This window comes from Lynx canadensis, chromosome A2 (assembly GCF_007474595.2).
Source record: "Lynx canadensis isolate LIC74 chromosome A2, mLynCan4.pri.v2, whole genome shotgun sequence".
NCBI lineage: Eukaryota > Metazoa > Chordata > Mammalia > Carnivora > Felidae > Lynx > Lynx canadensis.
The window spans coordinates 59,350,710-59,363,876 of NC_044304.2; the positions used below are offsets into that span (position 1 = coordinate 59,350,710).

At 51.3% G+C, this 13,167-nt stretch overlaps 2 protein-coding genes across 5 annotated transcripts in view; one reads left to right on the plus strand and one right to left on the minus strand.

Annotated features, from left to right (window-relative positions):
- Window positions 1-3,484, plus strand: part of ZXDC (ZXD family zinc finger C) — a 38,373-nt gene extending 34,889 nt beyond the window's left edge. For 2 of the 3 annotated variants that reach the window (XM_030307556.1, XM_030307557.1), the window contains 2 exons: window positions 515-616; window positions 1,779-3,484. In XM_030307556.1, coding sequence (XP_030163416.1) covers window positions 515-616; window positions 1,779-1,865 — 189 coding nt within the window. In that variant the 3' untranslated portion in view covers window positions 1,866-3,484. The remainder of the gene's footprint in view (window positions 1-514; window positions 617-1,778) is intronic. The other variant, XM_030307558.1, reaches the window with a different exon arrangement.
- Window positions 3,485-3,906: 422 nt separating this feature from the next.
- CFAP100 (cilia and flagella associated protein 100) overlaps window positions 3,907-13,167 on the minus strand; it is a 52,003-nt gene continuing 42,742 nt past the window's right edge. For both annotated transcript variants that reach the window (XM_030307564.1, XM_030307563.1), the window contains 4 exons: window positions 7,471-7,606; window positions 6,134-6,339; window positions 5,070-5,163; window positions 3,907-4,097 (listed from right to left, as the gene is read on the minus strand). In XM_030307564.1, coding sequence (XP_030163424.1) covers window positions 3,984-4,097; window positions 5,070-5,163; window positions 6,134-6,339; window positions 7,471-7,606 — 550 coding nt within the window. In that variant the 3' untranslated portion in view covers window positions 3,907-3,983. The remainder of the gene's footprint in view (window positions 4,098-5,069; window positions 5,164-6,133; window positions 6,340-7,470; window positions 7,607-13,167) is intronic.

A 13,167-nucleotide genomic window follows, 5' to 3' on the forward strand; every position in this document is an offset into this window, starting at 1 on the left:
CCAATGAAGCTGAAATGGTAGCCAGTGTCCCTTTTCTTACTTGCATGATTAGGGGCCTAGGAGCCTCCCCCTTGCAGGAGACCTGTGCCCTCTTATCCCTTCTCAACGGTGGGCTGGGGCAGAGGGGGGCCTTCCTGTGTAGGGTGAGGCGGCCACTGGAGAGCTGGAGGGGCTGGGAGCCTCCGCCAGAGTTGAGGAACAGCCTAGACTGAGGGGCGGTATTGAGTTGGGGGGAGCTCCAGGGAAAGGGCCTGGGAGCGGGGGACAGCCAGATGGCAGGTGGTATGGGTCTCCAGCTGGGAGCAAGATGAGAGGCTGAGGACCAGAAGGAAGGGCAGGCAGCCCCCTGCCCAGTTCCAGTTACTGCTGGGTCCTCAGGCCTCACGTGGCTCCCCGTGTTGCCCTGCCTGGAATCCGGGGTGGGTGGGTGTAGCACATTGACGGGGACTCCTCAGGCCAAGGCGAGGAATGTTGCCATGGCTGGTAAATGAAACACGTGCTGTTGCCTCCCCAGGACGACCCCTCAGGTGAAGCCGTCTCACCATTGGTTCTCAGCCCGCAGCCTTCCGCCTTCCACCCCCTGTTGGCTGTTGATTTGCCCGTCTATGTCCTCCAGGTGTGGATGCCTTACAACTCTTTGGCTTTGTTAGTAAGACTGTCAGAAGCTTCTGGCTTTCTGAGGCTTGTTTTACTGAGGTAGGCGTTGAATGGAGACCCATTGGGTTCATTGCCAGGATCTTTTGCGGCTTTCTAGAAAGATGGGTGAATGACCAAGAAATAAAAGGCTGGTAAGAAAGATCAGATTTGTTCACCATTGTAGCTCCTACTTGTAATGTGAAATTGAATATACTCCTCAAGTATTTTATATTTAGAAATTCTAGTCACTCAGGCTGGCCAGTTTTTAACCTGTGGGAAAATAGACCCAGAAAAATTAGTTTGCTTAAGTAAGTGGATAAGCCAGTGGGTATAGGCGGCAATGGGTAATTTAGATTTGGCTATACAATAGTGAGAGTATGTAGCTAATCGAACTTCTAACAATTCAGTTTAAATACATGTTTTTAAAATCCACATACACAGTAATTTTAGTTTTCTTGTATTCATATTGGGCTGTTGAGCATTTTCCTCAATACCAAAAATAACTATTGAGTCAAGTGCTGGTATACAGAGGAGCGGTGGGGCCCCAGACTGTCCTTGGAACGTAGTTTGGGAACTTATATTCAGAAAACCTCACAGATGTCAGCTCCATTCTGTCTGGTATTCCCACTCATTAGATGGTTCTTAAAGAAGCCTGGTAGTGTACAAATAACTAGCCAGAAGATGTTCACCGTCGCCTTGAATCTAATGCTGTGGGAATATTCTTCAGGCAGGAGGGGGTGGGTTAGGTGGGTGATGGTGCGGCCGGGAGGCTAGAGTCCTGGGCGGCCAGTGATGATGCATGGGGGCAGTTGGGAACTGGGAAGGGTGCGACCCACATACAAAATGGGGAAAAGGGCTATGAGATAAACAAGGACAGTCACATTTATGAGCAAACCTGCAACACAGTATTATTAAGTTCACTTTTCCTTTTTTGTTTATGCTAAAATTCCTTTCTTTGAAGAATATATAATAAGGGGAAAGCAAGACTCGAGTCGAGAACAGGGAGAGGTGCCCTACCGGCCGGCCCGTGGGTTATGCTGCTGGTTGTGTGTGGCTGCAGGGCTGCGTCCGGGAGGTGGTCCCGCACCTCCCCCCGCCCCCAGCCCTGCCCCGTCCCTCACTGCTCTGCTTGGTTTTTTCAGGAGGTGCTTCCTGCAGCTGGAGGGGATGCCGAGCCTGAGGATGTGCAGTGTGCAGGGAGCACCATCAATCTGCAGGACCTACAGTGACAGCAGCCCTCTGCCTGGGGACCCGAGGGTGATGCCTCCGGTCCGTGTCCCCCAGGACTCCCATTACGTGCTCTTGCAGGCCTGAGTGAGCCCCCACGTGGTTTCTGCTCAGGAGGCTAGCCGAGTGCTTTGGAGACTTTTGGGCACATTTCTCAAAAATATCTTCCTTATGTTTTATGAGGAACCGGTTTGGGGCTGTATTAGCTGAAATTGCCTTATCTGAGCAAAGTGCTTCGTGAGGCAAGGATTGCCTTCAGGGGCAAAAGCACATGCCTTTTCTGTACTTGGCTGTGCACGGACAGCCTTTGTCCAATTTGATCTAAACTGTGGAGCACCTGCTGCATTAAGAAAACAGACTTCTGCAGGCAGTCGGGTGGGGTACAGATTCCCTAGTCAAGTACGACTGTATCCGTAGTAAATCTAAGTGGGGTCTTTCAGCTTCTGTGTTTTAGCATTTGGCCTGAGACAGACCTAGAAACCGTTTTCCCTTTCTCAGCTAACAGGCTGTTTCCCACCCCCTTGGGTGTTTGTAGTTGGGTTGGTTTTGTCACCCTCTGGGGCAGAAGCGTCCCTGTTGTCCCAGTGAAGCCAAATTCAGATCCACGTTTTGGCAGGACCAGGCGGGTGGCTGGCATGAGAAGAAAATGATGGGGGTGAAGTGGAGCACCGGGGGTCCTGTTAGTGAGGCCTCTGCATAGAGCAGATTTGAAGCTCCCGATTCGGGAATGTTAGAGTTAAAACTTCAAAGGTAATTTTTCCGAAGTCTGGATTTGGCTATTAGTGTTTAACGATAATTCATCCGCAGCTTCTAAAGTCATGTCCTGAGTCCTACACGACACATGCAGGACAGGGACAGTGGCATGTGTGTTTGTTGCTGAGGCCGCACATGTGCATCTACTGTGTCACCGTACGTTTCTACGGAGTACGGTCTGTCTGGCCGGAGAAGGCGAGCTGATAACCTTGCACATATTTATTTGTTTGTTAGCGGGACTGGACACAGGGTCACTCAGAAATGCTGGTTTTCTGCCTGGTGCCTTTGGAAGTGCATGTTTGTTCAGATGCTGTTTGGGTTGTTGGACTTGGAATTGTCCAAACTCTGTTTTGTGTTTCTTCATTACTTGAGTTTCTGGACTTGGGCTTTTGAGAATCACCCCAGCATTTGATTGTGAGTCCTCTCTCTGTCCTGCTCTGAGGTGCTGTCTGTCCAGGCTGCTGCTCCCTCCAAAGGAACTTGGGCCCCATTTATGAATGGTCTTTACCCACAGAACTCTGTGCTGCGGCACAGACTAAAGTTTTGTGTCCATCTGGCACCTTGGCCTCCAGGTCGCCCAGAAGCCCCTTCTCTCTACGAGGAGCCAGCCCGCCTGCCAGGGTGGCCTTGGGGGCAAAGTGGCCTATTGATCACACTGTGCTGTCCTTCTGATGGGAGGAGGGGGCGGGCCACAGGAATGTTCTCTCAGGGGTGTGTCGCTGGGCCTTTCCCTGGAACATCCCCCTGTGAATGTCCACCACTGTGAAGTGATTGGTACTGGCCGTCAGTTTTCTGGGCACTAGGTTCCCTGGTGGCAACGGGCCCAATTTCTAGTACAAATGAATAAAAGTTTTTGTATAATCACGTACTGGAGATGTCCCCTGGCTTCATTCACAGAACTGTGTGCATAGCGTCGAGGTCCTGTTTTTCCTTCAGTCAGGAGTAATAACCCTTTTGTCTGCTCAGCCCGCTGCCTCCTTTTCTTGTCCCTGCGTTGGGGCTAGTCCCCCATCACACCTCTGCGTGGAACTGGCCCTTGTTTCTCAAAGCAGCCACCTCGGATGAGGGCAGCAGGGGCTCCTTCCCTCGAGCATTTGTTCAGGGGTCAGGGATTAAAGGGCAGGGCATGGAGGTGGAAAGCAACCTGCCTCCTGCAACAGGCCATCAAGACACCAGAGAGGGAGAGTTTATTTCACACAGGTAAAGGAACACAGTGGGAGGCCACGGGGGGGGGGAGGGGGGCGGGGGCACGGCGATCCTGCGCCAGCCGCGTCCAGCCGACTGCCCTGCCCTGCCCTGCCCTGCCCAGGCTTCCTGCTGCTGCCGTTGCCGTGCTGTGGGCAGAGGGGCCGGCCAGCTCCGGAGGGCTAGGTGAAGAACAGCAGCTGCTCCTCCTTGTCCTTGTCCATCAGCACGTGCTCAGGCTCCACCTTTATTTTCAGGACTGGGAGCTGGGAGCGACACACCAGCCTCCTGCCTCTCTGCAGAGTAAGACCCCGTGAGCCTGCGCTCCGCGGCCTCGCTGCGCCGGAAGGTGCCGCCTAGACACCCAGACACTGGGCAGCATGCCTCTCGAGGCTGCGGAGCTGAGGCCGGGGGACCCCGTGGAGGTCCCAGCCTCTGCTCAGCCTGCGGGCTCTGGGCCGGAGCTGCCCTTCAGTGCCCCGGGAGTGAGTCCAGCCCGCGTTTATGAAGCCTGTTCCCTGGGGTGCCGGCCCCTAGATGTGTGTGTGTGTGTGTGTGTGTGTGTGTGTGTGTGTGTGTGTGTGTGCGTGCGCGCGCAGGGATGTACCTCAAAACGGATTGGGAATGCCTGGCTGAACAGAGGGAACCTACTTCCTTTGCACTGGGGATTCAGGAGGAGACCCCCCACCCCAGTGTCTGCCATCCCCATGTGACAGCGTGGAGAGTGCTACCTTTCAGAGAGTGGCCCTTTGGCCTCATCTGTCTGTTGGGGGCTGTATTCAGTCCTGGGGCTGTATTCAGTCCTGGGCTTGCTTGAGGGAGCACACCTCCTGCTGCCAGGGCCAGAACCTGTTCCCTGTGGGGTGGCCGGGGGGACCCCTAGTGACAGAGGATGAGCTGCAGTGATGGGGTCGTGCTGGAGTGTAGGTGGTACGGTGGGACCCTGTGGGGGCTGAGCCGGGAGGGCGCAGCCAGGCCAGTCACCAGGAGTGCGTGTGCAAGAAGGCAGGCAGCCCCAGGGGAGGACTCGCAGAGGAAGCGGGTGCGGAGGTGGAGGGCAGCCCTGAGGGGCAGCGGGATCGGTGGGCCAGGACCGGGAGACCCTGCTCTACCCCCGCCTTGCTCTGATGGCTCCATCCTTCCCCCGGGGTCTCAGCAGTAGCTTCTGCAAACGGTGCGAGCCAGGCCCTCAGCCCCTCCCGGCCTCAACCGTGCCTGCCGGTGGGGCCCCTTCCCCAGCAGTGACTCCCCAGGGCCATCATGCCCACCTTTTTCTTGATCTCCGCCTGGGCCCGAGCCTGGGCCCGCTGCAGACGCTCCTCCTGCAGCTGCTTCTGCATCAGCACCTTCTCTTCTCGGAGTCTGGGTACGGGGCGGGGGGTGGGGGGGCAGCACAGGACACATCAAAAGATGGGAGGAGCCTGGGAAGGCTGCCAGCTTCCCTTCCTAGCTCCTTGATGCAGCCTTCAGTCAGGCCATGGCCCTCCCTCTGAAAGAACTCCCTACTCCTCTTCACCCTTCCCTGCCAGGCCAGGTTGGCTGCTGCCCCTGCTTTTTGGAGGTCCCAGCTCTGGTCCATCGGCTCCTACCCCTTGGAGGCCCACGTTCCTCGGTCCCCCTCCCTGGTCACTGGTCCACCTCTGTGTGTGCCTCTCTGCTCATCAGACTTTTGCCCAGTGCCTGCTTCTACCAGGGTACGGGACAGGGGACACAGAGGAAGAGCCCCTTTGCTTGTGAGAGAGGCAGATGGCTCTTTGCAGGTGGCCGTGTCTCAGGGCCCTGCACAGGAGTGAATGAAGCAGGCAGCCCCCCAGGCCAGCGGAGCCACTGGGTCTGTGGGGAGCTCCCTGGGCCTCCCCCTGGAGGATGGGTCCATGCTACCCATGACTGCTAAGTGTTCCTGCCTGCCTCTGCCCCTAAACCGGCCTTCCTCAGCTTCTCCCTGAGTCTGCACCTTCCCTCCCCTGGGTTCTGGCAACGCCAATCTCTCCCTCTCCGATCCAGCAGGGAAAATGGCCAATGCTGCCCCTTGTCCTCAGGGCAAGGCCATGCTGTCCACACCCTCACTTTGGCTCCTGGGCTCCCCGAGTCCACATCATCTCCCACTCCAGGAGAGGGCCTTCCCTCACTGGGCTGAGTTTGATGCCCCCTCTGGAAGATCCCCTGGCTTCGTCTTTGAGGTCAGAGCATCAGGGTCTTCTCTCCCTGGTTCGGGAGCTCTCAGAGGACAGTCCAGCCCGGAGCAGGGGCAGGGGTGTGGAGGGCATCCTCGCCCTCAGGGCCCTCCCTACTGTGTGAGGCAGCCCAGTGGGGCAGGGGCCTGGGCTCTCACCTCATGCGGCGCTCCTTCTCCTTGGCCTTCTCAGCCTGCTCGATCTTGACCTGGGGTACATGCTCTAGGTGTTCGAGCAGCTCGTTCAGGTAGTGCTCGATGATGGTGAGCATCTGCACAGTGCCCAGGTTGGACTCCTGCTGGGTGCCGATGCAGTGCCGGTACACGTCCAGCACCTTGTGGTTCAGGCTTTCCAGAAGCTTGTCCTGCAAGGCAGGCAGGACCACAGAGGGGTTGCGTGGGCCTCCGTGCACCCGCACTGCACAGCCTGCCAGACCCAGGGCCCCTTGCTGAGACATGGCTGGCCTCCCCGAGCTCTGCCCGGCACACTCAGGATCCCTGGGAGAAACAGCTTGGACACTTGGATTTTTCTAGGCCACAGCTGCCTGACCCCCTTTGCCCTCCTGTGGTCAGCCGGGTCCAGGCTTCCAGCCCCCACGCTGGGACTCACACCTGTGCCTCAGCCTCTACCCCAGCTGCCTTGCTGTGCACGTGGCCTAGTCCCCTCCTCCAGGGAGCCTTCCTGTTCCACCCTTGGACTGACCTCGGCTCTCCACTGGACCCTGTCCTGTGAGTTACTTTCTGTGTGGCCTGGGGCAGATGAACCCCTCCCTCTGAGCCCGCTCTGACATTCAGAAACATAACATCCCCTGCCACATGGATTGGGCGTGAGGATTAAGTGAGGAACAGCCGACAGAAAGGCTCAGGCCAGCAGCCAGTGAGTCTGTCTGGCAGGAGGCCGGTGGCACTGGCCTAGCTTGTCGTGGCATCCTGTCCCTGGCCTCGTGCTGGCACACAGTAGGTGCTCATCAGTAATTTGAATGAAGGAAGGAATTTGAATTAGGAAGCTGGAGCCATGCCCGCGACCCCAGCTGCACTGTCAGGAAGGTCGTGCCACTGCCCGGCACATTCCTGGCCCTCTGTGCCCTCAGAAGACTCTCACTCTTTCAGCCTGGCCTGGGGACATGGCTTCTTCCTCCTGGCAGGCTCGCCTTCTGGACACTTGGTGTGGAAGAAGCAGACGTATTTGTTGAATGGAAGGACAAAGGAATGGAGGAGGTGTGCTGGGGGCAGCTGAGCAGCTGAGGGGCATAAGTACATGGGGTGGCTCCAGTTTGGGGACCAAGGGCCTTCTCCAGCCGGTGCCCCTCAGTCAGGCCTACAGAGCCTGGAAAGTGGCGAGAGGTGTGGCTGCCCCAGAACATTGCAGTGTCTCAGGACTGGCTTTGAGTGCTGGGCACTGGGTGCTCCCAGGGATGCTCTTGAAGGGACCGGGCCCCAGGCCTGTGGTTGCCCACACTCCCTCCACACCCGCTGACCGCTGACCGGGGGCCTACCTCCTGAGCGCCCTTGTACTCGCCGAAGTGGAACACTCGAGCTTTGAGTTGTAGCTCGGCCACTGTCTCCTCTTCCTTGGCGATGGACGTCATCAGCGTGTTGACCCACTGCTTCAGCTGGTTGACTTCCCTGTCCCTGGATAGGGGACCAGCAGGGCCCCGCCCACTCAGCGCAGCTCCGGGCACTTCACCTCTCAGAGCCTGACCGCCCTGCCACTGGTCCTGAGGGCTTAGAGGCCATGACTGTGAAGTGTCTGCGTGGCCCAGGGGTCAGAGATGCTGCCGAGATGCAGGGGTAAGATTTAAGGTCTTTAGGGGTGCCTGGGTGGCTCAGTGGTTACGCGCTGGACTTTGGCTCAGGTTATGATCTCACGGTTCGGGGGTTCGAGCCCCCCATTGGGCTCTGTGCTGACAGTCGAGAGCCTGGAGCCTTTTCAGATTCTGTGTGTGTGTCTCTCTCTGCCCCTCCCCCATTCGCACTCTGTCTCTGTCTCTCTCTGTCTCAAAAGTAAATAAACATTAAAAAAATTAATAAGATTTAAGATCTTTAACGATCAACACTACAAAAAAAAGTAACAGCTTTATTGAGGTATAATTCACATACCTAGAAAATTCTTTTTTAAATGCTTATTTTGAGAGCATGCGCACAGGTGGGGGAGGGACAGAGGGAGAAGAGAGAACCCCAAGCAGACTCCACGCTCAGCACAGAGCCCGACATGGGGCTTGCTCTCACGAACCAGGAGATCATTACCTGAGCCAAAATCAAGAGTCAGATGCTTAACCGACTGAGCCACTCAGGCACTTCTTTTAAAATGTACAATTCGGTAGTTGTCAGATTTGCAACTATCGTCATCATCTCATTTTAGAACATTTTCATCACCCGGAGAAACCCAGTCCCCATTAGCAGTCACCCCCTGTTGTCCACTCCTCCTCCCCCCCCCCCCCCCACCGCGTGTCTCTCCTGGACGTCTCGTAAACCTGGAGCCATACATCAGGGGTCTTTGTGTCTGGCTCCTTCATTCAGCAGAATGTTTTCAAAGTGTGGCGTGTGTCAGAACTCTGTTCTTTGTTATGATTGCGTGACCGTCCCCTATATGGATGGACCACACTGTGTTGAAATAGACATTTGGGGGGGGGGGTCCTACCTTTTGACTCCTGGGAATTATGCTGCTGTGAACACTCACACGTTTTTGTGAGGACTTGTTTTCAATTCTCTGGGGCATATATTTAAGAATAGAATTCCAACAATCAAATTTTAAGTGAAATAATAAAGAATAATAAGTAAAGATCTTTCACAGTCATGGCAGACACGGGCCATCATGTGTTGGCTGACAGAGGTCTACCCATTGTGGTCAGCTGCATGCAGGTCCCAGTTAGAGAGAGCACATGGACACTGGGCCACTCCCAGCAGTGCCTGGGAGGCCCAGAGGGACCCTGCCACCCCCATGATGATTCTGTGGCTGTCTCTCCATTTGTTGATAGGACCCACGGACATTTTCTCAACTCTAAGCAAACAAAGCATCATGGGCTGCTGGCCCTTTGCCTGCTGCGGGTCCCACGGCCTGTCACATGCACCAGCACAGGGGTGCAGGCTACACTCCCCTGGCTATGGGGTTGAGTGCCGAGGCCAGGAGCTTGTGAGTGTGAGGGTGGTTGAGATGGTCCGGCCAGACGGACCAGCTGGTGGGTGGCCAGAGAGACCACATGCAGCTCATCCTCATCCACCAGGTGCTGGTGGGGCTCATGCAGGTCACCTGGGATGACAGCATAAAGCACCTCCTGGGTGTCAGGCCCAATTTCCCTCCAACCCAGAGTGCCCATCATAGGGATGAGTGCATATGGGGTCAGTGGTACTCCTCCCAAAGGACACGTGACTGCATTCAGTTTTAACCTTTTTTTTTTTTTTCTTAAATACTTTCTTCACTGTCATTGCCTTAACTGCTAAGTGTGATCCTACAGCTGGTACAGTGCTATTTTGCCTTTGCTCTGCGGACGTGGTGGTAGGGTTTTCGTTGTTGTTCTATTTCTTATCAGGGTAACTGGCATAAAAAGATACCTTTTCCCAAATAGTTCTCTTGAAATGTAACACTGTTGGGTCACAATCTTTTCTCAGTGAAATGCCACCAATTGACAGGAATGCAGAGGCATAAGGGACCCACTGCTCAGCAGCGGGCCTCAGACCAGTGTGCACATCACTTGAGCGTTTGTCAGAAGTGCTGATTTTAGGAGCCATTCCAGAGTCTAAAGACCACTTCACTGTTGGAAGAGTGACCTGGTTTCTTCAACAACTGAACTGCAGGGGGACAACAAGATGGAGAGGGAACCTATAGATCAAAAGGGATTTAACGACACAACCAACTGCAGAGTACGATCTTACTTGGATTCTAATTCAAACCAACAGTTTAAAAACTCCAACCATTTATGGATCATGGATATTCAGTATTAAGGATTACTGTTTTGTTTTTGTTTTTTTTAGATGTGACGATGGTACTGTGGTTACGATAAAGAGCCCATATCTTTTGAGGGAGATCTACTGGAGTACTTACAGATGAAATGATACGGGCCTGGAATTTGGAATAATATGGGAGGCGGAGAAGTCAGTGGGGTCTAGGGAAAAGGAGATCGGCTATGAGGTAATCAGTATTGGAGCTGGTGATGGGCCCTTGGGGACTCATGATACTAGTCTCTCCATTTTTGTACATTTATATGTACGAGATTTTCTTTTTCCTTCTTTAAATTTGTTTAGAGAGAGAGTCTGAGCAGGGGAGGGGCAGAGAGAGAGGGAGACAGAGGATCCCCTACAGGCTCTGTGCTGCCAGCACAGAGCCTGATGTGGGGCTCAAACTCATGAACTGTGAGATCATGACCTGAGCCGAGATCAAGAGTCAGACGCTCAGCCGGTTGAGCCACCCAGGTGCCCCTGTATGAGATTTCCTTAGTGGTATTGGGCCGAACTGCAGAAGTTATAAAAAGTTTTTTGAAAGATAGCAAGAAAGACGATCCCTTCATAGATACCTGGGGACATATAGCTAGAAAGTTCACTCCACTGGTATTAAAAAAAGAAAAAAAAGCAAACATCACCAAATATGAATAAGGATCATTCAAAAGAGAAAGTTACCATATTCCTGCAGAAATAGCGGCAAAAAGAACAAAAATAAAATACTTTGAAATAGAGAAAGATGGCAGGGTAGGACCATCAGGAATCTGTGTCCCCACTGGACAGCGATCGCACTGGCAGAATCTGATAAAGCCATTTTGGAACTCTGGAGACTACTAAAGCTTGCAACTTCCAGGGGAAGGCTTGGACGGTAATTGTAGTTAATTTTAGTCCAGCACAGCCTTGGGAATTAGAGTGAGCCTTTTTTTAAGGGCCCTGTTCTCCAAAATAACGGGGGATCTCTGCCCTGATCCCCGATTGGTGCTTCTGACCACAGAGGTATAGGCAAATGGGCAGGCAGCCACTGTTTTAACATTCCCTCATTGTCACAAGTCCACTTGACTTCCAGGGGATTTAAAGGACCAGTGCTCTTTTTCCTCCCTCTATTTTTTTTTGCCTTTTCCCCCTTGGAGAGCCAGAAATTAAAGACCAAGGACATGTACAAACAACAGCATATATGGGGAAAATTAGACAGTGACCATGCATGCCCAGGGAAAGTCTCAGAAAAGACTAGGTTTACACCTCAGGGTGATTCTCAACACAGAGACTGCCTACAACATTCAAATAAACAAAAATGGTACACCATGGAGTAAGGAGAAAATCTGATTTCCAGAGTTACCACATTATTAGATTCAAATGTTCAGTGTTCCAACAACAAAATCAAGGCAACAAAAAGTATGGCCCATTCAGTGAGGAAAAAAAAATTAACAGAAAATTTCCTCCCAAATCCCTGATGTTAGACATACCACAAAGACTTCAAAACAACTGTCAAAAAAAGATGCTCAAAGATCTAAAAGAAGATATAGAGAAAGTCAAGAAGATGATGTGCAAATAAAATGAAAGTATCAATAAAGAGATAGGAAACGTAAAAAGAAAAAAATTCTGGACCTGATAAGTAACTGAAACGAAATATTCACTAGAGGGATTCAAAGGCTGCTCTGAGCAGGGAGAAGAATCTGTGATCTTGAAGATCGGACAATGGAAACTATCAAGGCTGGGGAACAGGAAGAAAAAGATTGAAAAAAGCAAACAGAGCCTAAGGAATTAGTGGGACACCATCAAGAGAACTAATATATGCATCATGGACGTCCCAGGAGGAGAAGAGAAAAGGGGGAGGAGAGGATTTGAAGAAATGATGGATGAAAACTCTAAAATTGGATGAAAGACATGAAAGACATCGAAAAAGCCTAAGGGACTCCAATAAGAGGAAATCAGAGAGCCCCACACTGAGAGATTATTATTATTATTTTAATTTGTTATTTATTTTTGAGAGAGTGAGTAGGGGAGGGGCAGAGAGAGAGGGAGACACAGAATCCAAGTAGGCTCCAGGCTCCAAACTGTCAGCACAGAGACCAACGTGGGGCTCCAACTCATGAACCATGAGATCATGACCTGAGCCAAGGTCAGACACTTAACCAACTGAACCAGGTGCCCCATAAATGTGGGCAATTTTAAAAGCCAGTATAAATTTTATTTATTTATTTATTTATTTATTTATTTATTTACTTACTTACTTACTTATTTACTTATTTAGAGAGGGTGGGGGAGAGGGCCACAGCGGGAGAGAGAGAATCCCAAGTAGGCTCCATGCTCAGTGCAGAGCCCAGTACAAGGCTCAATCCCAGAACCTTAAAATCATGACCTGAACCAAAATCGAGAGTCAGATGCTCAACTGACTGAGCAACCCAGGGGCCCCTAGAAGCCAGTATAAGTTAACACTGGTTTGAAACTGTACTCTTTGTTTTCCAAATGATCTAAGAGACTAATACATTTAAAGAAAACATAATTATTAGTATAAAGGTAGCATTACTATAACTGTTTGGAGTGTAACTCTGAATCTTGTTTTCTACATAATTTAAGAGACTCTTGCATTTTAAAGAATTTTTAGTTTATGTTTTAGAGCACAGGATGTATAGAGATGTAAGTTTGTGACTTCAGCAGCAAAAAGGATGAAGATGGAACTGTAAAGGAGCAGAGGTTTTGTATGTTACTGAAGTTATGGTGGTAGAGATTCAAATTTAGGTTATTAAATGTAATCCCTGTGGTAACCACAAAGAAAATACCTATAGAATATATAAAAAGGAAATGAGAAAGGCATTTAAACATTTCACTACAAACAATCAACTAAACACAAATAAAACAGTATTGCAGGAGATGGGGGGAAAAACTATAAGGCATACAGTAAACAAAAGGTACCACCATTTCATCAATTACTTTAAATGTAAATGGATTAAACTCTCTAATCAAAAGACTGAGACTGGCAGAATGGAGAACACATGATTCAACTATATGTTGTCTATAAGAGACTCACTTGAGTTCCAAAGACACAAACCAGTTGAAAGAGAAAGGGCAGGAAAAGATATTCCCTGAAAATAGTAACCAAAACAGAGAATGAGAGTAGCAATACTAATATCAGACATACTTTAAACCAGAAAAGTTTAAAAGAGACAAAGAAGGCATTATATATTAATAAATGTCCACTACACCAAGAAAATACAACAATTATAAACATTTACATGTCTAATGACAGACTATCAAAA